This window comes from Tetrao urogallus (genome assembly GCF_951394365.1).
Source record: "Tetrao urogallus genome assembly, chromosome: 11".
Lineage (NCBI taxonomy): Eukaryota > Metazoa > Chordata > Aves > Galliformes > Phasianidae > Tetrao > Tetrao urogallus.
The window spans coordinates 261104-284932 of NC_136824.1; the positions used below are offsets into that span (position 1 = coordinate 261104).

The 23829-nt window shown below is 48.8% G+C and overlaps 1 protein-coding gene across 1 annotated transcript in view; it reads right to left on the reverse strand.

Annotated features, from left to right (window-relative positions):
• PPIP5K1 (diphosphoinositol pentakisphosphate kinase 1) overlaps positions 1 to 21390 on the reverse strand; it is a gene marked incomplete at both ends in the record, with an annotated part of 35769 nt that extends 14379 nt beyond the window's left edge. The window contains 24 exons of the mRNA XM_079541046.1: positions 4303 to 4387; positions 5021 to 5185; positions 5519 to 5635; positions 6857 to 6964; positions 7941 to 8055; positions 8509 to 8636; positions 9606 to 9829; positions 10454 to 10595; positions 11547 to 11729; positions 12480 to 12601; positions 13436 to 13564; positions 13977 to 14062; positions 15021 to 15130; positions 15653 to 15728; positions 16166 to 16252; positions 16435 to 16536; positions 17005 to 17126; positions 17246 to 17407; positions 17649 to 17750; positions 18300 to 18454; positions 18693 to 18778; positions 19419 to 19509; positions 19597 to 19792; positions 21244 to 21390. Coding sequence (XP_079397172.1) covers positions 4303 to 4387; positions 5021 to 5185; positions 5519 to 5635; positions 6857 to 6964; positions 7941 to 8055; positions 8509 to 8636; positions 9606 to 9829; positions 10454 to 10595; positions 11547 to 11729; positions 12480 to 12601; positions 13436 to 13564; positions 13977 to 14062; positions 15021 to 15130; positions 15653 to 15728; positions 16166 to 16252; positions 16435 to 16536; positions 17005 to 17126; positions 17246 to 17407; positions 17649 to 17750; positions 18300 to 18454; positions 18693 to 18778; positions 19419 to 19509; positions 19597 to 19792; positions 21244 to 21390 — 3040 coding nt within the window. The remainder of the gene's footprint in view (positions 1 to 4302; positions 4388 to 5020; positions 5186 to 5518; positions 5636 to 6856; positions 6965 to 7940; positions 8056 to 8508; positions 8637 to 9605; positions 9830 to 10453; positions 10596 to 11546; positions 11730 to 12479; positions 12602 to 13435; positions 13565 to 13976; positions 14063 to 15020; positions 15131 to 15652; positions 15729 to 16165; positions 16253 to 16434; positions 16537 to 17004; positions 17127 to 17245; positions 17408 to 17648; positions 17751 to 18299; positions 18455 to 18692; positions 18779 to 19418; positions 19510 to 19596; positions 19793 to 21243) is intronic.
• Positions 21391 to 23829: the final 2439 nt, after the last annotated feature.

The following is a 23829-nucleotide window of genomic DNA, read 5'->3' on the forward strand; positions in this document are numbered from 1 at the left end:
TCCTTCCAATGGTTTATTTCCCCCTGGCTCTTCCAACCTAATCTAGGAAAAACATCCTGACACCAGTCAGCAAAACCAAGTACTCCAGTCAGAAAAGCCAGGCTGCAGATCACTGATGCTCATTTCACACAACATCTGCTCTCCTGTCCTTTCTCTTTGGAAGGTCCCTCTTCTGCTGGACACTCAGAAGAAGAAAGAGCTAGCTATATCTAATGAATTTCAGGGTGTTGAAACTGTTGCTGCAAATTAGGATTAATCACACTGTCAATCAGTAAGGAAGGCAATGGGACAAGAGAGCTTTCTTTCACACCCACTTGGTCATGCACTGACTCCAGAGTCAGCCCAAGTGTCCTGTGAATGACCTTATAAAGCACCAGAGGCGCACAGTGTGAAGCTCTGCTTACCCTATGGTGAGGAAGAAGGCATGCATTACATTCTCATGCACAGGAGAGTGCATGTGAGCTCCGGTGAGCGCTGGTGTTTGCACAGCATTTTTCACAGCGGCCTGACATTATGTGGTATCTGGGGAATGGCTGGGTATTTGAAACAGGACTCTTTCAACCACAGAAAGCATTTGTGTGTGAGGGAAATAAAACCACACAACTTACTATTGAAAAGATAAAACCACTGATTGTCTATAAATTCCTTGTTCAACCGCCTTGATACTACATTCTGTAAATACCATCTGCTAAAAACAACAGTACTCCCACATACCTGGCTTCCAGAAACAAGCAGGTCGATCTTGCTCTACCTCATTTGCCAGAACAAGAAGCCTGACATACTGCCTACAGGTATTTAAGTGGAACAGTGCATCTGTTATTACTGTTAAAAGAAATAAATTCTTCCTATCGTGGAAGCAGCTCTTGGTCCTAAAACGTGGAATGATTTAAGTTGGAAGGAAACCCTGTGAGGCTTCCAGCTTGGATCAGCTTGCTAGGATGTGTCCAGTCTGCATACCTTCAAGGAAGGAGATCACAGGAAGATTCCAACTCCCTGTCCCAATATTTGACATGCTTATGCTGAAAAATTAGTTCCTCCAAGGCAATTGGAATTCCCTGTGTTGCAACTTCTATTTGTTGTTTCTCTGACTCTGTAATCTCCTGCTCAGGTGGTTGAACAGCATTAAGGTCTCCACCAATCCACGCTGCAGCTCCACACCCCCCCGCTGCTCTGCCCTGGGCTGACGCCTGCTACATCCATGCCCTTCTTCACCCAGGGAGCCCAAAGCAGGCAGCAATCTTTCAGACACAGTCTCACAAATGCTGCATAGAGGGGAAGGACCACCTTCCTCAGCCTGCTGGCTGCAGTCCTATTAACCTGGCAGAGAGAGCAAGCCATCTGCCTTCTCTGGTTGAAGGACATGCTACTGCCTCACATCCATTTGTCACCCAGGAGGATGCCACGTCTTTTTCTACAAATCAGCATTTTAACTGGAGTCTTTTCAGGGAAAAAAAAAAAAAAAGGAGATTCTAAGCTTTGGGTTATTGATGTGTAAGCTCAGTCTCAGCTGATATCTGCTCTCAGAACTGTGGAGGCTGACAAAAAGAGTTGTCATATGCACTGAAGTAAGCGACTCCACCACCGTAACACTGCTAGTGGCTTTCCACTGGGCAGACCAGCATGTTTTGTCCTTGGACAAAGAGCAAACAGCTCTTGCCTGCAGGGTAACTGATACACAAGTCTGAGAACATTTCTCCTAATCCCAGTAAGGGAAGCTCAGTGGTGACTCAGCGTGAAACAGGAATCTATCAGAATGCAAACAAAATTTTGTCAAGTGGCAGCCAGCGTGATGCTCAGAGCCATATTGTCATGGTTTAAAACAAACAGCAACAAAAGACAAGACTCATTTACTGGCAAATGAAAATGTAACTATAGATTTTTCTCATTTCCCATCTTGTGCCACCAATCATTAAACTAAGGACAGCCAAGTGTTTGTAATCATACAGTAGACAAAGGCACTTTGTTAGCACCCTTAAACACAAACAGAATTTACAAGCATGACTCTGTGGATGACAGCGATTGTCTACAGTGAACTCGCTGCAGCCAAATTAAACAAAGAAGCACACATCCTAAAGAACACCATACTGGCACGTTGGATTTAAGATGTAGCAGTGCTTACAAGGAATAACATAATATGCCGGATCATTTTTGTATATTTGACTTTCAGATGTATATTCAATGTTTCAGATGTTTAAAAATGGATATCCCTTGTTTCACTCTCACTAGGAGTGAAAGTCTCAGCACAAAGCTGCCAGCCCCACTGGCAATATATCACCTCTTTAACAGCAAGGAGTGATTTTATCCTGTTTCAAAGTGCTCTGCAAGCAAAGAAAGGCACTGAAACATCCGCATGCTTCTAGAGCTAGAAGTACACACACTACTGCAGACAGTCCAGGATGATGCACTTGTTCCTATCCAGAAAAACAAGGCATACTCCAAAGCAGCATGCTGTACAGACAAAGCAAGCTGCAGCCTTCGCTTCTTCCCAGCAGCCATTTCAAGGCATTTCTGAATTACCACAAAGACACAATCCTGGCAGACATGGCAACAGGGCAACAGCTCTGCTCTGCTTCTCCTTCTAAAATGGCTCAACATGCGAGGGAATGTCTGAAGAGATGCACACGTTCCCTCTGAGATAACAACAGCCAGACACCGGCAAGGTCAGGCTCTGAGCTTCAGGAAAGCTCAGAAACAGCAGGCAGCTTCTGAATGAATCACCTCACAGCACAGCTGCTGAGACAAGCATTGAAGGCAACGTTTAGGATCCTGTGAGTTCTATGCACTTTCTCCAAGACAAAGCGCACCTCAGATCATAAAGGGAGAAGACATTAGACTTCTGTAAAGAGAGCAGGAAAAGAACCCTGAAAATTCCTTCAAGAGCTTGGCTTTCACAAGTAAAGAAGCATCATTCTTTTCAGCAGCCCACGGGATGAGCTGAGAGAAATTCACAGAAACAGACATTCTGATAAGCAAAACTGTGCAGCCTGGTGCTGCAGCACAATACCAGCTCAACCCTTCCTTGCACGCAGCCACAAGTCTCCATGGGGAAAATGGTGACTGAACTGAGTATCCAGACAGAGCTCCAGATCTGCTCGCTCAGCTCCCACCTCAAATTTTCCATCTGAAGGGCTTCACAGCTGGGTGAATGATCAGCAAAAGCCTCCCAGTGAGACTAGTCTGGCAAGAACTTGAAATTAAACCTGATGAGATTGCACTTCAAATTTTGTTGTCAAGTCCAGTACGGTAGTAGTCTTCTCTATTTCCGAAACAGAAACCTGGGATATTTCCTAATTGTAGCAAAGAAAATTCCATCAAATTGACAAGAATTGGTTTCCAAAGAAGCAGCTAATTCAGAAGTGACAGGGCAGTGACCAGGCCCTTCAGATAACGCTTGGCTGCAGGGTGCCTGTGTCACAGAGTGAAGAGTCAGTAACAGAAATGCTGAAAGGAAACCTGCTGCCATGCCTCAGAACTCAAATGCAAAAAAAAAAAAAAAATAAAATGGCTCTAGAGAAAAAGAAAGTGAGCCTAACTTGGGCATTTCCATTCCCTGGTGCTTTTTAGGCTTCTGCAGGATCTGTGTTTCTCTGTTTAGAACCCCCTGGCACCAAAGACTGCTATTCACCTTCCAAAAATTTTTTTGCTTTAGCAAAAATATTTCAGGAAGAATTTCCACAGCTCAGACACAGTTTACAGGAGGATGGCAAGGAATGGTATTCTCAAGGACACAACAGAGAACACCAGCTGCTCCAAAATATTTTCTCCCACAGGCTACCATGCAAAAAGCAGCTAAGCAGGGGATCCCAGCTCTGAGAGCTGTCAAACACTGCAGCAGATGATGATGGATCTGCTTCATACAAGAGATCTTCAGGAAAAAACGTTGGAAAAACAACAGTCTTACATGAAGACAGCTTTGCATGTAAACTACTGTCCTGCAGAACAGAAAGTATTCCAGATCTCACATGAAATCATCTCCTCCTACAAAGTTTAAAAATGATGTAGCAAATGAGAGCAACGCAGAAGCAGAAGTTCAGTCTGAAAGTTGCTCTGTTGCTCGGGTTTTACGTGGGATGACAAGTGCATCTTCTGTAGCTGCAAACTGAAGGAGGAGGTCACGCACCAAAGTCATTACAAAGTGATAAGCTCTGCAGCGGTCCAGGCAGTAACGCTACAAGAAGACACAACGCACACAGAGAGACGTATGAGGAACTTGAGCCAGAGAAATACAGGGAGGGACAGACAGATGCACATGAGAGTACAGAGGTACAGATGAGCAGGTTGGGAACGGGTCAAGTACAGTACCTAAGCCACTCTGCTTCATCTCAGAAGCTTGCCTGGAGTAAGTGCTGAAGAGGCGATAACCTTTGGAAGAACATTCAGAAAGCACCTGCAAAGAGAGAGTACGATCAGGGCCATGCCCTTGTTACCCACTGCTGTCAAGTGGTTTTGTACAGAAGTAAAAAGAAAAGTGCCTCTTGCTTAAAAATCACAATTTTCAAGAAGCATACAAGTACTCTTATGCTAAGACTGTGACAACGTGTGCTCACTTTTCATTTCACGTTTGCCTGGGGATGTGGAACAGTAGAAATTTCAGAAACAGTAAGGGATCCCTGTACTGAGTTCCTTGTCTCCTAAGAGCACTGGGATCACTGGGACTTCCTTCTTTCGCAGCAGAAACGTATAAATATCCCCTTCAACACAGCAGTGCCCAAGGCAGACTCTCAAAGTACTGCATACAGAAGTCACATCGCGGGTGACACAGCGGCAGAAGCCAGCTAACAAACAGCTCATGTTCTGATGCTGCTTTCCCTACCAGAAAACAGATACCAAAAATGCTCTTCCTCATAAATTCCCTGCCCCTCCTCCATGGGGAGTTCATTAGGCCAGCCTTCCCAAAAACTCAAATTCCTTCCCCAAATCAGTCCACAGGAGCAACTCAAACTGTTACGTGAAGAGGAATCTCAGGAAACTAAAATGAAGCAGAAGACCTTTATGAGACCAACAAGAACAGCACTTTTACCTCCATTGACCCCGTCTTGCGGTTCCTGATCAGAGGTGATCTCCGCTGAACTCCAACGGGCTCGGAGGGCTGCGGAGACCTCGGCTGGGCGCGATCGGGCTCATCCACGCCCTTCTCTTTGGAGAGGTCCTCCAGGCTGCCTTGGTCTGCTTTCTTGTCCTCACTCTGCAGTAGGGAACACCAACAGCTGCAGGCATACATTCGTACCAGGCACTGCCCGGGGAGTTTGCTTGAGGCCGGGATCTCTGAGCTCCGCTAAGCGCAGTCAGATACCAGCACTCTGCTCCTCCTCCAGCAAAGTCTGCCCTACAAAGCCCGCAAAGCCAGGCAGAAACGGGACCCGCCGAGTCCACAGGCACAAAGATGGGCTGGAGGAGAGACGCTGCTGGGGCCCAGGCCGCGCCGGCCGGCAGGGCAGCACGACGCGCAGCAGAGGCGCACGCAGCACGTCCCCGTGCAGGGCAGCCCTCTGCCCCGCGCCCAGCACAGCGCACTCACCTCCGCTGAGGCAGGCCGAAAGCCAAATCCCGTGGGAACGTTTCCATCCTCCTCACAACCCTTCACACCAGGGCTGAAATGCAGCTCCACATGGAAGCGCTCTTCTGAAGATGGGTCCTGTGAACAGCAGGGACGGGGAATAACTGAGGACGCAAAACCGCACGGGCTGTCAGCACAGGCCACGGTCTGGGCTTTGGCCACCCTGCCATGCTGGTGCAGCATGCACCCCGACAGCACCCTTCGGAAGAAAGGCAGAGGCAACAAGAACCCACAGACATACTGGCTCTGGGACTGCCTGGTCCAGAAGTATGGCCCTCATTAGCACAAAGCTGAGGCGTTCAAAACGTTCTTGTTCTGTCCCAACTGCCACCAGGGGGCCAAAGCAGAATGGGTTCTAGTATATATACGTGGAACTAAAGCACAGCTTTTGGCAACAGAGACCACTCTGCTGCAAGACCACTTACAGGCACGCGGAGAGACTGGCTCCCTCCCAGACCTTCAGTCAAGTTGCTCCAAGATTACGTAACAGTCTCTAATAATTATTTAAAATAATACCTATTTTTAGAAGGCAGACAGAACTTTTACAGCTTCCAGCACTAATGATAACCCAAAGTTTCATCATCTCTACTTGCTCTGCCACTCAAGATCTCCGTTCTACCATTAAAATCCCACATCTGTCCTCTGAACGTGACGTTCTCATTCTGAATCTTGCAGAGTAAAGCACTGCTCCTCTCGCCACAACCTCCTGAAGCACAGATCACAGAATCTGGGATTCAGAATGCACGCTTCAGTGCCAGAACTATTTATGGCCATCGCTGCCATTTTCCACTTTCCACCCATTTTTAAGTGGTTGTCTTTTCTTCCTGAAGATACCCGTGTATAGTTCCCTAACTATATGAGTAGATTTTTAGTAAATACAAAACAAGTTTATGAATATGTGATTTCTGGACGTTTTCTAGAAATACTCTGAATAAACAGCCAAATATAAATTGCTTTTAATTTGTTTCCTATTGTTAACTTGTAATTAATATTAAGAAACAACAAATTGTTTTGCTTTAGGACATGCTTTCAAAGTGCTACTATCAATTATGCAAGTTTGGCACTACTGCTCAGGATGGTGTTCTGCTTACACGTAACAAACAGTAAGTGGGTCGCTGCCTCACACCTAAAAATAAGAACTAATAAGAAAATAAAAATAAGCAGTTGTGTCAATGATCCAGCTGTCTTTATCCACAAGCTGAGAGCTCAGATCACAAGATTCCCAGCTGATCTTATCTCTCAGGGGCTGCGCCCAGCATCGCGGCAGGAAGGATTTTGTCCTACAGCTATATCCCTCACCTTGTTGTTGTCCTCGTAGAGCATGATAACAATCTGGGTCATGTAGTTCAGCTCTGAGATAGCACTCAAATAGTCCATGGCTCTCTTCCACTGCTGGTCTTTGTTCTCCTGATATATATATACACATAAACAGTCGCGTGGAATAAGCAACAGCAGACACCTTGCAGCATTCAGTGAAATGGGTCTGAGAGACTTTGCCTCTCCACAAGGTAGCAGCATTGTCAGGACAAAAACAAGAGAGATGGCCTTGCACTGAGGGCAGGGTGCTTACAGGAAGGAGCAATTGCACACAGGGACACTACAGCTCCCCACCCAACCCACGTGCAGATCTAAGGACACCCAGATGCAAGCCCCTGTGCCATGCAGACTGGAGAAAAGCATAACCCACAGCAGCTCCCAAGCACAGTCGTTCTCAAAATTTTAGAGAAATGACAAAAAAACAAAACAAAACAAAACAAACACCAAGGAAGCCTAAAGCAGAGCTTTCTCTCAGGTTCTCAGGTCTGCATGCTGACTCCCTCAGGAAGCAGGTCATGAGAGTGCAACAAGAAGTTGGATTGATGAGATAGTCCCCTTGAACTGGGCCCTCTCTCCCCCTGGTACAGAGCTCACTACACGTTTACAACCCCAGGTCGCTTCCTCTATAAGCAAACTGATTTCTTGACTTTGAATTAACTGAAAGTCTCCAAATAACAGCAACTAAATAACTCTTTTAAACAAATTGCTGAAGGAGGCAGGAAAGAATTCCTGCATCACCACCGCTTCACACTGCTCTCTTTTTACAGAGGCAAGTGCTCCAGACTTATCCAAAATTAGAAGGATAGCTTTTGGAGAATACGTGGCTCTGCACAAGCCAGGCAGGTGGTGTCAGGAAGAGGAAGAACAACCCCTCTACACGCCAGAAGGCAGGAAGCTGCAGCATGCAGACACAGCAGCGATGGAGCTGGTCAGAGAGCACTGGTGCACATCATTACTGAGAGTGCTGGCTAAAGGGGCAACCTGCAAATACATGCCGTCTGCATTGGAAAGGGCCGCTGAGAAAAAGCAGGGTGGCTTACTCTGTGAGCATTGCTGGAACACTTACATCCAGGAGCCCCCCATAGCGGAAGATGCTGAGCAGAGAGTGCACATGGCTCTCACTGGTGAAGTAGAGCCGTGTCCGAACGTGGCGGCCCGGTGACAACACTCCTCTCGAGTACCTGAACAAAAATCAGCCCCATGTTATTCACAGCCTGCCAATGGATTGACATCTACCACACAGCAGTATTTGTGCTCACTCAATAGAAGGAAATCATACACTGGGAATTGTTAAAGAGCAACAGGAACAGAACAAGCAGTGTGAGCAGAAGATTTCTGCTGTCCTAATGGAGACACGTGGTGGGGCTGACGTGGGTGCATCACACCAGCATTTGCCCCTTGCAGAGACAGGGATGAAGGCACCACCATCCAGCTGCAACGACTTCCTCGGCATCTAGCCTCACTCTCAACAGTTTCAGTGTGCGTTTGGATTTCTCTTCCTGTTCTAGGAACATCAACCTGCTTCCTTCTTGGTGTGCCCCTTGGTGCCTCCTTCTGAACCACTACACTCTTCGGTATGGATCCCACGCACTGCCCCAGAGCCTGCCCTCCCCAGCATACATCACAGTCCTTACAGGGGATGTAGTTTGTTGACAGACTCATCTTCATGGGTTCTCTGTAGGTCCAACTGGATTTTTTTAATTAGAGGAAGACAAAAGCCAATAGCAATCTCCAGTTTTTCTTCCTTATTAATTCCATACTCCTGCAGGAAAACAAACAAAACCCAATAGATTTCTTTGAGCCATATTCTCAGAAGAAAGGAAACTGCACTTCCACAGTCCTGTCCACAAGCACCGCTACAGGTAAGGAAAGACAGAAGGGGAAATGCCACTCAGCACCTTCTTCCTTTTTTCCACTTATTTAAGGAGTTAACAGAGAAGCCTCCAAGAATCCCAATCTGCCTAGACATGGCTGTCAGAACAGCTGAGAGGGACCAATATCATCAGCCAACCTCCTCTTGTGGCACACGCAGACCTGCCATAAGGATTAACCCAACAACTGCTGTTTGCAAAGATAAAACTGGAAGAGCTGAGCTGTAAATGGCTGAACAGCTTCTTATCAGAAACAGTGTGGAGAGATTCAGAAGCCCATTTCTGCCCAGCATGAGTGCAAGAGCAATTGGGCCCCGTTTGTTGTCAGAAGCCAATCCCTGACAAATGAAACATTTATGCCTGGGGTGGAACAAAATAAAGAGATCTATTGCATTTGTCCCTCTCTTCCACTCACATTTCCATATGCAAAACCTTTGCAAGAAGCAAGCCAACTCTACAAGTTGAACAAGCCCCAGTTTGACAGGGATGGTGAATCCACCAGAAAAAGGCTTCCCTTTAATATGGAAAACGTCGCCATGTACAACTTCGCACATGGAAAATGGGATCTTACAGCTCACACTCATCCCAAAGCTGTGCTAAATGCATTGTGATGAACATGCAAAAGCTGTTGCCTCATCTGCTCATCATTCTGATGCTGTGAGAACCCTCATCCAGGAAGAAAGCACTGCCACATTGTAAGTTGTAGATGGCTTTGGCCTTATGCAAATAGTAAGAGACCTGAGAGATACCCATGATACTCTGCCTCGAGAGCCAATGTAGGAGACACAAGAAAAAAAGAGACAGTGGAAAGGTCAGAAAGCGGCAGCACAGACCCTTCACACACGCAGGACAGGCTCTACCTGTGGTATGATCACATCTGCCAGGGCTTTGGAGAGTCGGAAGAGCTCAGCTGTGCCTTCCAGCTTCAGAGCACAGTTGTGCTGCACATCATACTTGATGCAGTCGTAAATATCAGGGATCTTGCTGATGTCATAACGCCCATTTTTCATGCGGAAATCTCTCTCCAGCTTACTCCAGCGTTGCAGCATCAGTTCTAAAGTCTCACTGTGGTAGAGCTGCAGGTCTAAACACCAGAGAGCACAAAACCATGTTCACATTCTGACTGCTTCCATACAGATCTCAGGTGGAAGCTATGACTGACTTCTTCCAGCACAGAAGTGCCCCGATTATTATCAGTCACCAACAGGAATCTTGCCCTGGAAAAGCCACTGGACCTTTTTGAGCTGTATCTTAAACTGCAGCAGTAAACTACTTCTGAAATATGTGCGAAATTAAAACCATCTGCCTTTAGGCTTGTTTGTCATAGAGCAGTTGGATGCCCCACCGCTGCCTTTATAACACCTCTGCGCTGTTATGAAGGAAAGCTCTCAGAACTCACCAAACGATGACTAAAAAATCTTGCCCACTGCCATCATCTCCTCTCTAGGAAATGCCTGAAAAAGTCAGACAAGTCCCTCAAGGCCACTGTGCTGCTGCTTACATTCTCTTTGAACACGAGATACATTATAGCTCTCTTTAACAGCAGCTGAAATCACAACAGGAGCCTTTGCATCAATCATACATATGGAATTCCACTCCAGAATTTCTTTGTTACAGTCATATATGTGAACCACAGTGATGTTTGTCAGCTGTGAAGACAGAAGAAGCAATCAATCTGCTGCAGACCCTTTTCAGCTGTGACTCTCACCTGCAGATTTTGGGTCTTCCAATCGTTTTCGTATCTGGGAGGTGAGGTTCTCAATCAGGGTGAACACCTGGTTACAGATCTCCACAGGGTTCTGGATGAAGGTCATGGAGTTGAGCAGAGAAGTACTACCTGTAGGTGCTAGCTGAGAGAAGATCCCAGCAGAGGTTAGTTAATACCTTTACAGACTGGGAACACAGCATGTCTGCCTTTTTCAGCTGCCCTGCTTTATGATTCAGTGCAACAGTTGTGTTCCCAGCTGAGTGCAATAAGCTGGCTTCATCATAGAGGTAGTTAGGGATGACCTTAAAACTGCCTCAGGACCAATCTCAGAGACAGCAAACAACTGCTCTTAATCGACTGGACCTCCCTCTGCTGACAATACCCACCCGCCTCACTTTGCTTCTGTGCTTGAGCAAAGGGTTTCACAGTGTTTTAAGTATTTATTTGAGGTGATTAATATATCTGTTAATGGTAATAGGCTTCAGCTCTGTAATTGTACCTCAGAATCTGGGGGGAACAAATGTCTAGGGACTTGTTGGAGAAGCAGCTACAGCGCCTTTATTGTCACTTTGCTGGATACAATCTGCTCTGCAGTTATCAGACACTGACAGGACAGCAAAATGGTTTGTAGCCAAAAGGTCTGCTCACACTCACACACAGAGTATGAATCTAAAATCTGGCAAAGGTGAGCTGCTTGTCCACAGCAAATGGGATTGCAAGCCATGAGAACTACACCCTAATCAGGTAACCCCAAATGCCAGCCTATCACATATTTATATTTACAAAACAGATTTGCCAAAAACATTTTCTTTGAGCACTCTCATGGCAGTCAGATGCACTGGGATCTCTTAAAAGGAGAGAAAGGTCCCATGGTAATGATTTGAACAGAACAGTGGAGAACTGCGGGGCATTTTCACTTGGAGAAGGGTAGGCATTATTATTCCCCAGATCCTTCCTTTTCCCCTCCTGGGTTCTGCTTACATCACGCAGTTTTGACTAGAGCTGTTCTGAAACTAACAAAACTACTGCTTGCACACCAGCAGACTTTGCATCTTAAACCACAGCAAGCCCCAAGGCCATGAAGATGCTTTACCTTTTCATAATCCTCTTCACAGAACTCAGCATCCTTCTGCATGATTTCATGCAGTCGTGCCTTCACTCTGTGTTGACAGCTGCTTAGAGAATCACTGTCACTGTCCAGGAGACCGTTCATATTGGCACTTTTCACCATCTGCACCAGGATGGGGGTCAGCTCTCCTTCCAGGGCCAGCAGACCCTAAAAAAAATACAGGACAAGATTTCAGCTGTGCAAACCAAGCAGCAAACATTTCTGGTAGCTTCATGGCCAGCCTTCAGTCAGCCTGAATGAAACCTCACCTGCCCTTGAAGAGCATTTTTACAGCCATAGCACCTACAATCACCAGTGATTCTCTTTGCTTATAGAGCTATTCTGTCTACAGCAGCTCTGCCTGCAGCGGCCCCAGAACTGTCCAGACAATCGTTGAGCAGCCAACACAGTTTGCTGGGAGGAGTTGATACAGCCCTGAAGAACAGCTCAGGTGACCACAAGATCTCCCTTGGCTCAAGCTTTAACTGCAGATGAGCCCCTCTCCTTCCCAACCTCCACTCTAGACTGCCCCAAAGTTATTTCATTCCTCTCGTAAATCAGGCAGTCAGAGAATAATCCCTCTGGCTGGGCAGTCATCCCAGAAACTAATTTTGTAGGCAATTAATATTCAGCAATGTGCTCCAACATTAAATACCAGCAATGCTCTGTAAGCAACTCCTTCTCCAGTCACAGTCTAACCCTGGGCAGCATATCGAAGGCCACAAGCACGTGCTGCTACAGCGCACTTCCAGTGCTGCCCCACACGCTTGCTATCAGCGTAGTGCATCACTGCCCTTCCAACAGACAGGGGAAACTCCTAGGACAGATCCTTCCTTGTCACCAGAGGTTTTCCTTTAAAACTGGCAGATCCCAAAGAATAACGTAGCAGAGTTAGCAGATGCACAAGAGAGGAAGAACCTTTGCAAAAGCCGCTGCTGTCATCTGAACTCGTCCCTCATCTGAGGCGTAGATCTTGAGATCATGGCGGTATGTGCTGTGCAGTCTGAGCAGGCCACATCCAGGGAAACCAGCATAATCACCTGGAACAGAAACAGGCTCAGAACAGTATTCTGACACCTCAAAAACCATCAGCCAAGCATACTGTAATACCACTACTTCAGATAACAAACTTGCTTGCAATAACACAAGTACGTAGAGAATCACTAGCTAGTATTTAGACTCCTCCAAAACAGTCAGCTCTAGCCATCACATGAAGCCTGAAAAGCTACTTCAGGTTAACTTGGCAAAGCCCATTTTGAGGAAGGGCTGAGAATTCACCAGTAAAGATCTGACAATTGCCTGCTAGCTTGAATATCCCTGTGCAGAATGAGGCCGCACAAAAGAATTGCCTCTTTCTATTTGTTCTTTGCACAAAAGCAATTCTGCTGCTGTCAGAACCACAGCCAGAGCTATTCAGCCGTGAGGCACCTGGCTTCCAAACACAACTTGTACAGCTACAATCACCTTGTGGCATGAGGGAAAAAAAAGTTTATTTGTGATGGCTGATCACAATCAGAGAAGAGATACAGGTAATAGGATAAAGCAGCTCCTGCAGCTCTGAGTCTGACCTTCCACAAACACTGCAGTGGTGAGTCATTTGATATTGGGTGGAATCTCATGATCAGTTTGCACAGTATTCAGCCACACTGTGTGAGAAGATGTGGACACTGCTCCCAGCTCTGAGCTCATAGTTCAAGAAACACACTGCTAGACTAGGACAGACCTCAGACAGAAGTCAGCTGCATATGTGGACAGAGAGGTCGTGCATCAATTGCTACGCAGGCATCTGAGCATCCCTCACACCTGTGATCACCTGGGCTAAGCAGCCTGGTACAGCCACAGCACAGGACCTGACATGCACGTAAGAAGCTTACCTTGGCCACCAGGGTACATGCAGCGAAAGGCTCGCCCCAGCTCTTCTGCCTGGACTCTTCCTGCTGGTGTCAGCTCTCCACCCCACTTCAGCACCAGGAGAAGAGATGGGGAAGGCTCTCTGCGAGCTTCTAGGAGACAAAGAGAAACTCCCTACATCAGATCTCAAAGCTGAGCTTGCAGTAGGAGATGCGGACAGGAAGAAGAGGTTGCCATCAGAGCCCTGTAAAGCATTAGCAGCACAAGCTTGACCCAGAGTCCCCCAGGAACCATGCTAGCAAGCACCAAAGTAGGAGACACAACTTTCTGAAGGTGTAGAGGCTGACATTCATGAACACAAAAGAGCAGGCCCTGTGGCACCATCTGGAGAACACTGGTACGTTACATTATTTATCAATCCAGCCCTTCTTATGTTGCTAGCAAATATAAGACATGAGTTGTTAATCATGCTTGCATCTCCTGAGGTCTTCATAGGTAAGACAGCTGCACAGACTCTTAAACACCAGGCTCTGAGGTCAAGGCAGCAACTTCAGGATTCTTTACCTTCATCTTCACTTGCAGCTTTTGGATGTCCATGAGGCAGATATGTCAACTGCACCTTACGGTTAATGCCAGAAAAATGTCCATACCTGCCACAGTGAGGAGAAAAAGTGAAAATAAGTCAGCCTCACTCTCCCTGTGCCAGAGATCCCTAGGCAGCACACAGCAAAAATGCACTGACTTTCTGCTAAAGCACCAACTGCCATGGAATAAGAACGTTGTTGACATGCACTTGTGATCCAGAATGCACATTCCAAAAACAGCTAAATAACCTCCCAAATGAAATTTAAATACTCATTTTCTTGCCTGCTCTTCAGCTGACAGCATTTTGCTCTCTCATACCCCAGAGTGACTTTAGTAATGCTTTGCTAATTTCTATCTATCTTATATCTTTAGTGAATGAATTATTGGGATCACAAAGAATCCAGCGCACACTGTGAATGTAAAGCACACCTCTACTGGGCAGAAAGGCAGGGGAAGGAATCATGGTAAAAATTCATTCTCTGTGCTCCACAAACACAGCTTAAACACAGCTTAAACACAGGCAGTGCCCGACTGCAGCCCCGCCAGCTACAGCTCGGAGAGGAAACCTCGTGCTTGTGAGACACAGCCACCACCACACTGCCTGTTATCTCAACTACACAAAAGCTGTGGACACAAACTTCTAATTTTTGCCAAGCTGCCTCTTGTTTGATTTTTTACATCCTTTTTTAAAATTGCATTTGTTCAAAATGTATCGAAACGCTTCATATTAATGCGCTCCTTAAAGTACTCCAGCTTCTTTCCCACAACAAAAGAAGCTCACCTTCGTCTCAAGTTGTCTAGCTGAATACCAGACACACTGGAAACAAGAATCAACACCAGTTCTGATGCCAAGGGGAAAATTTTAACAGGATGGCACCTCTTAGGTACAGCTGTAACAGGGGATGGATATTCCAAGCTCTGGAGAACTGCTGCCCAAAACCTCAGCAGTCCAATTAGCTTCTACATCCCATGCTGAACCACAGCTCTGAGACAAATTCAGTGCCCCGATATATGAATCCTTACATCTCCAAAACACTCTTCAGCTGCTCCAGTTTGGATTTCCGCTCCTCGATCTCACAGTCACTGTGGGTTCCCAGTTCCACCACGAGCTGCCGTGCGATGTCCAGCACTTCCTGTTGGGGAGCAGACACCGCCTCAAACACCCAGCACTTTTGCCCCAGACTCACCATCACATCTTGCAAGGCCTCCCCAGACCGCCTCACCCAACGCCACGTCCACACCCGCACTGCTTACAGACACGTCTTTTCCTAAGAAGCTCAGCTCAGGCAGAACAAACTTTCGCACAGCAGTTTGCTCCATCCTCATCCTGCACTCCAGCCCCTGGCTGAACCAAGCAGGTGCTTCACACTGCCCTGCTCCCCATCCTGCAGCCATCCCTCACTGGAGGCAGCCACAGCAGATGGGCAAGTTGCGCCAGGTGCTCCCAGCTCGGCAGTCTCCCCATCAGCCAGGAGCAGTTCCCACCACACTTTCACTCTGCTGAGTGCATTGTGGGTGAGGAGTGAGAAAAGAAGTGTTTCTGCAGAAGTCCGCTACCCTTCCGAGCTTTTACATCCTCCCAGAAGAGTGCCTCACACTGGGAACCAAATTACCTTTATCTCCCACACAGTCACCCCAGAGAGGACTCCCCTCACCTGTAGCTGCTCTGGCTTCTTCAGTTTCAACTTCCCTGTCTTGTAGCCATCATATTTCTCAAATAATTCAAAGAACCTGAACAGACAACAAAGAACCCTGATCCAGCAGCTGCTGTTTCAGCACTACAACTTTTAACCCTACGTACGCATTCACACTTCATTCTTCTGGGAGAACCAGCAGTCCCAGTGGCTCCTCGCCATGCCTCAGAAATTATGACAAAAATGAGTGTTTCCAGGCTCAGTTAAGAAAAGGAGGCAGCCACTAACTTCCCATTTAGTGGGGCACTTTGCTTGCAGGCCCTAGCAGAACTTGGCTCTTCCTCCCAGTGTTCACACAGAAGGTGATCGGATTCTTAGGAGACGCCCTCAGCTGAGCAGAAGGCGTCTGCTAGAATGGAGCCAGGAAAATACACTGCCTTCCATGCATTCAGGCCTTCTATTCTGCTTCTTGATTTGGCAAATGGCCCCTCCTCACTTTCCAGCAATGCAGCACCTTCTTGCCTTGGCTCTTACCGGGGATGCTTAACTTCCATCTTCATCTTCTGCTTTGGGGTACGATCTCCATGCCGGATGACTGCAATAACGCAGCGAAGCTCCATCCTAGGGAAACAGAAGGTACACTGCACAAACGTGACTGTACACACCAGAGCTGTCACCAGGGAGTTGTTTCCTATTGTTCTTTCAGTCCCAACATAGCAGCTGAGGAACACAGTGCTGCTGGCTGACATCTGTCTGTTGGACAGTTTTTGCCTTGGGCATTTGAGAAGAAGGCAGGTACTCACATGGTGCCAGAAGTCGTGGGGACGATAGGAATATCTTCTGCCTCTGTTGGGATGGACCAGGGAATATGAAACTGAGGAGCCAATTCCCGCATGATTATGTTTCTGGAAGAAAGCAGAATGTAAAACTCACAAGAAATTCCATTTCTTGGATACCACCTCTTGCTTGGTGGTTCTGCTGAAAGATTTGAGGACCACAGACAGAGCTTCTCCTCTTCTTCGTGCAGACACATCCAGCACACCACAGGCTAGCTAGGGCACTGCCCAAAGGAACACAGATTTCCCCCCACATCACTGCACTACGCACTGCACTCCAGTAATACTGCAGCTGGGCTTAGTGACCAACGATGAGCATATCCTGTAAGGTGCATCTGCATATATTCGTACACAGCTGATGGCAGTGCAGGCCCTTCAGGCTCAGGTATAACGAATCCCTTTTCCCAGAGCCAACTTTTCTGAAGAAAAGCCCCTGGCTGAACCACCCTCAGATTTCTCTCTCAGGATCATCAGGACTCTGCACTCATCGCACTCTGCTGGGGGCTCCACCCACAGCACAACCCGAATTTTACATACCCGAGGATTTTGGCGCAGTCATCGTAATACTTCATAGAGTTCTTCACAAAACTGAAGCCGTTCACATCACAAACAAAAGAGTGGCCATTTGCCCGCAGGAGGTCAAACCCACACACGGTTTGCTGCGCAAGGAAACACCCAACACAGCATTCGTGAGCACCCTGCGGTTCAGCAGCAGGCTGGAGACGCACAGCCAGGCGAGGCTCCCGCAGAGCCAGCCCGCAGACCCGGGCACACAGACCTTGAAGGCGACGCAGACTTTCCGAGCAACCAGCTTCTCCATGGCAGTAAGCATGACAGGATAACGGATCTCCTTCCCTTCGCTGTCCCGTTCCACCTTCCCATCCAACGCGGGGGATTTGCGAGCCTCTGCATGGGCGTAGTCGGGCCCAACGGTGTACACCTGGGAGGAGAGGTGGTCACAGCTGACGCACCCAGCCAGACGGAGCGCACCTTCCGGGAGACACTCCTGCTGAGGACGCGCGGAAAAGAGCAGGCGGCCTCAGCACCCATCCCCGCCTGGGATCCGAGCTGCACAGCAGCGCCTCGCGGCTCACACTGGTACTTCAGAGGCAGCTCAGTGGGACCGCCAGCCCTCAGCCATCCCAGGCCCGCAGGCAGGCGCCTCTCCAGTTTTGCCTCACCTTTACATCAGTGCCATCCGTAGGCATGAACTCCTCATAAATGTACGAGCCCGTCTTCCTCACACTGCTCTCTGGGGAGTACACGCTGCTCCGGCTGCCGATCTGAAAGCACAGAACAAGCACCGCAGGGAAGACTACGGGGCTGCTTTTCTTAGATGGAAGAAGTTTCATCCTAGATGCAGAAAACTGAATGAGCATCTCTGAGAACACTCAGCTATCACAGCATGCTCATTTACGGAGGAAAAACAGACTCCGAAAGACAGACAGGAGGTACATTTGGGCTTTAAAGAGGAGAAGGGCTACTACAGACCACTGGGTTGACACCAATTTCTACAGGGATGCGGTGAGGATAAAGACCTAAGAAGTAAAGTGCATAGCTACTAAGAAAGTGATAATACACATTGCTGGTTCACTATCAGACCTATTTTACATCTTTCTAGGGTGGTATGACAGAGCTTATGGCCAGAAGATCACACCGTTTTCATTTTCAGTGAAGCTCTGTATACAGTCTCAAATGGTATACGTGTACACTAGCTGAGGAAACAATCATTTCAAGACTGCTAATGGCAGATGCACAACTGATTGGAAAAAAGATGCAACACAGCTATTAACTTTAATGGTCCCAACACTGAAAGGGGGGAATCCCCTCACCTTCCGAAAGAGCCGCTGGCTGCCCCCACCTGCTGAGGTTGGGTAGTAAATGTACACATTATGGTCTTCAGCACTGACAGGCTTCTCTACGAACGGCTTTGGGAAAACAGCTCCGTTTACTTCCACATGGTCCTCTCCTTCCACCAAGTTGCACTCTGAAGATAAAGCAGAGCAGTGGCACAGCAGGACGAGGGGTAGCGGCCCCAGCAAAGAGCTGGAGCCCTCGGCCCTGGCTGGTGAGCTGGTTCTGCTGCTTGTACCTCTGTTCTCAAAAGCCACCAGACTTGTAAATCAGTCCTGCATGAGCTGATAACAGTGCCTGGCCTCTGCAGGACACCTTAAACTGTACTGTAAGTCTGTAAAAGCTGCTTTCCGCAGAGCCTGGACACTTACCTTCTGGTCTATCAGGGTCTCGATTGAGCACAGCGTAGCGGGGCAGGTCTATTCCCTCTTCTTGAAGGATCCGATACACTTCACGCCTGACAAGGACAGGAGCAGTTAGAACGTATAGAAAAGTTTGGAAAGGGGAAAACTGCAGCTCTTTAACAAGGGTTACACTTCAGGGTGCCTGTCAGCACCTGTAGGAGCTCTGCTCACATCACAGAGACGTGGTGGGAGCTCTGGTGTCCAGCATTAGCCCGCACGTGCAGCCAATGCAGCCTGGCTGCACGAGTGCAGTACATGTCTGCAAGCTGGCTGTACCACCAGCTGGCTGCAAAGCATCTTGGAGAGCTTCACCAACATATCTTCCCTAGGGTCTGACCTGGCCTTTCTGCTCCCAGTTTCTGCCCCCGAATCCCATCCCACCACTTGGCTCGCCCACTGAGAGGGCGGTCTCTATGTCTCAGTGACAGCTTCATTCTGGGAGACCACTTCTTCTGACTTCATTTGGCCACTGCTTACAGTATGTTTGAATCAGAAGACAAAACACGCCAGTTGTTAACGTGCTTACACGTGATCTGCTCCCTTCCATGTCATGGGGAAACAATCCCTAAAATCCCTTGCTAAAATAATTTCCATTTCATTTGCTGGTGGTCCGGAAGAAGCAGATTGCACAGTAGGCTGAGAAGAGAAATCAGACTAAGAAGGAAGGGGCTCTGTTGGATCACAGACACCTACCTGTCCTGGATATAATATTGCATATCAAGGTCATTAATCAAGAACGGCTTGCACAGCTTGGCATAGGCAACTGCTTTATCCAGTGGGAATCCTGAAATGGAGGAAAAGGAAGGAAAGAATGAACGGAAGCTCCCTTTTCCAGACCTTAGGTAGCATGAGGCCTACTGCAGACTTTTACCTTTGGAGTGGAAGGAGATAAGGCAGTCACAAGGAGGCCAATTCTCCACCGGTTCATTCAGAATAATGTCCTCCCCCATAATCACCACTGTGATATACTCAAACTTGCACAGACGCTCCAGAATCTGCGTCATGGGCTTTGATTTGGACTTTTTGGTCATGGCACAGATTCCAACGACAATCTGCCGTTCAGGCGGCTAAGAGAAGACACAGAGCAGGTTAGCATAGGTCAGCTGCTTTACTGAATTGAAACTGCAAGAGAGTGGAAGTGCAGCAGTACGGAACAAACACAGGATTTGCTTCCAACCCGATGTGCTCACAGCTCTTGCTAGACTCAGATCATGCACACTTACGCTTCCCAACAGATTGCTCTGGTGGATGTCATGAAGGAGCAGCCAGGCATCACTGCTTCTTTGCCAGGCACTATTATGCCTCCTCTGGGAACTAATGCTAAGGTCAGAAATAAATATCTAGGACTCAAACATGCAGCGGAGCTGGAAGAAGCCCACACCATGTTCTCTGGCACAGACCTCACCCAGACAGCTGACAGACATGAGAGGACATGAGCTGCAAATGCTTCATAGCAAAAGACGCTGGATGCTTCCCAGATGTGTGCAGCAGAGCACTGTGCAGAACCCTACAGTGTCCACATGGGGGAAGAGGAGCTCCTCCTAACCAGAGGAGGAAATGTCTCTTCAGTGCACCCAAGGCAGCACACTGCTTCTCTGGGATGGACAGGTGATTTTCTCAGGAATGAAGTGAGGGCCATCCCACCTCACTCTAGAGTAATCTGCTCAGCCCATGCCAAACCAAGCCCCACCACCACCAACTATCACCAACCCGAAACAACAAGTCCCAGATGAATCATGGGAATGAGAGGTTAGAGTTCCTCTGCCTCGCAGCCGTGCCCCTGCCCAAAGGTCGTGCAGCAACAAATCCCAGCTACACACCAGTTCCTCCATACCGTCTTCAGAAAAATCTACTTCCTCACCTCTAAGGAGGAGGTCAGTATATGCTGCTGCCAACATTTTCTAACTGTGCTCCAGGATATACCCGTGTGAGCCCCCAGAGGCTGCACAGAGACAGGGTAATGGCTGATTAACGTTCTGCAAGGTCCCTACATCCCACCCTGGGAACAAGCTTCAGTCCCTTCATTCAGCCCACCAAAAGGAAGGATGAAGGAAGCACCTCCAAACAGAAGCTCCTTACAGAGGCCATTGAGGGGACTGAAAGGGTGGGCTGAACAGAAGCCAAAAGCAGTCAGGAGCTGGAAAAGGTTCTCCTTTTCTGCAGCCTGTTCTTGGAGGCTACAGAAAAGAGCAAATGCTTCCTCTGCAGAAATCTCGTTCCCTGCTCAGAGTTCCCACAGTTTTCCTCAAAAAAATCCCTGGTGAAGTAGAAAGGTTTACAGCAATGCTGGGGTTAAGCTGCTAGGAGAAGGAAATATGCTGCTGTAGCTGGAAGAGACCTGCAAGCCAATAGGCTGGGATTTACTGCAGTGAGAGGCACCAGGTCTGGCAGCACAGCAGTATGTCAGAAACGGCACTGCCCCTCTGTACGGCTCTGCCACACTGCCCAGGGCCACGGCCCTGCAGCCCTCACAGCCTCAGAAGTGCAGGCACAGCCCTGGATGCCGGCAGCTCCTTACCGACTCCTCCTCTTCATCATCTTCAAAGAAGTCCATTTCATCCATCTTCGTGTTTGATCCCAGGAAGTCTGTCTCATCGTCCCGGGAACCGACCACAAACCGCGGAGTGGGGTTCTGTCCCTCACTGGAGGTCGTCAGGGACGACATGGCAGCGCCGGTGGCCGACCATCCCGCTCTGGAACCGCAGTGCACAAACAGCAGTGAAGGGCTGGGCCAGGGCTGCTGGGAGCAGGGAGGGAGCAGGGGCTGGGAGCGAGCGAGCCCAGGGCCGTGCTGCACGAAGCACACAACAGGGCAAGGCCAAAGGGGAGCAGTGTGCAGGAGAGAACCTCAGGTGCGAGGGGCTCTGGGATCCAAAACCATTTGGACAAGGAGCTCCTCTGCACAGAGCCCTCTGGCATCAGCCAGGAAAGGGGCAGTGGCAGCGCTCAGTGGAATGAGTTTAACCCTTACAGTGATGCACGCTCCCAGCGGCGTCTGAATCATGGAATGGGGCAGGGGACATTACTCACAGCCTTGTGCACCCAGAGACATCAGCTGGGACACAGAAGTTGGGATGAAGCTCAGCAGAGTGACAGTGGCCTTCCAATGGCCAATTTTCATCCTTTTAGCTCAAGAAGACCTGCAATAACAGAGAAAGAGTAAGAGAGAGCTGTCTGAGAGGCATGTGAGTTTAAGGGGGAGGAAAGAAAGGGACAAAGCAACAACTTTGGGGAAAGAGGACACAAAGCAAGCAGCAGCAACAGCTGAGTTTGCAGGTTTGCAGCTCGGGGCTCCCATGTTGGAGGGTTGGCTGTGATTTACCTGTGCGCACTTGGTCTGGTCAGCAGGACACAAACTGTGCATCAAAAACACCAGGAAAGAAGCGTGCCCTGGAGCAGCACTGACTGCCATGCGAGCGGCTGAGCTGAATGCACATGTGTGACCTCCCACAAGCAAGGACACGGCTGTTCACTTCTGCCCATAGCTGCACACTCAGGAATGCTGAGTGGCTGCCCTTTACCTTGGCTACCTCAGCTGTGAATTAGAGAAAAGCTCCCCTCCCTCCTCCCTTTGTCCCAGCACAGGAAGTGCAGCCTTTAGAAGATGACTTAGCAAACACCTCATGCTTATTTCCTACGCACAGGCACGAGACACACTCTCCCTCTGCTCCTCATGCTCTCACATGATTTCCAGCCTTCCCCAGACTGACAGCTGAAGCGCCTTGTAAGCACACCCACCCCTGCAGCCCACACACCACAGGAGAGTGCACTGCCACACGCAATATGGGTGCCCATTCCTCCCTGCCAGTTCTCCACAAAGCAGAGATGTACCCAGACGCCACCGGCCTACAGGCAAGAATCCAAACAGGCTGGCAACAGGAAGAAGGAACAGACAGTGATGCAATCGCCTCTGCAATCCCCTTGGAGATAGGGACAAAAAGCAGGCGTGCCTCCATGCAGAGGGGCACTTAGAGAAGGACAGGAGGAGGCGCGCAGTGCTCTGCAGCCATAGGAAGCCCTGGGCAGTGTGAGGTGACACAGGGTGGCACGGGTGACAAAGTGACGCAGCCCAGCTGTCCTCCCACACCGGGACTCCTCTGCCGCACTCCCAGCTCACGCAGTGCACAGAGCCCCGCGCTGCCCACCCCCCCACACACCTGGAGCACGCAGCACACACACATCTCGACCAGCAGCACTTACTGCCGGGATGCAGTCTGTGTCGGCGGCAGCGCAGCAGCACAGCTGTGCAGGTGCTCACTGTGCCGCCCCACTGCTGCACACACGGACAGGAGCAGATCCCCAGGAGCCGTGCCACTCCTTTGCCCTGCACAGCAGCACGGTGCGGCCGTACCGAGCGCCGTCAGTTCTGTGGATGAGAATTTAATGAAGCAGAGAGGAGGAGGAGGATCGCTTTCTCCAATCGTTTGCTCTCCCCTCCCTCCTGGACAAAATGGACGGAGCAGCAGGAAAACCTTTGCCCCAAGAACTAAGAACGCAACAAGTTCTCTGCTTCCAGCCTAGAGGAGAAAAAAAATAAGATAATAATCTTTGCTTTGCTCTGGTCCATGGCTGTTTCTGGAGGCAGTGCCATGCCACACTGAAACACAGTGAAAACCCCAATGCCCACCAAAGCCAAAAGCCACACCAGGCATCATTCCCTCAGTGCTCCTGGGGGGACAAACCCAGCTGTGTCAGGCTGTTCTAACGAAAGGGAGAGTACAACCAAAGCACATGGTTGGCACTTTGAGATACTGACACTGGACTTGTGGCACGGAACCACCAGCAGCTGCTGCAGGAACTGAAAAAACCCCACATGAAACCACCACCGCACTGCTCAGCCTCCATCCCAAACCCACAGTGTGCAGAGGATCTGTGCCTGAGCAGCTGCTCCCATTGTCACAATCACTGTTTGCATTAAGGTTCATTACACACAAAAGGTGAAAGCCACACTCTTATCAAAGCCTGCGCCACGTCAACGCTGAATCGCTTCAGATAAAATGCCCATGCAGCCAGAGTTAATAATTACACACCGTTTGGACCTGCTGCGTTAAAAGGAAGCCTTCCACACTGACACAGCAGCTCAATGCGCTCAGAAGTTGAAGTC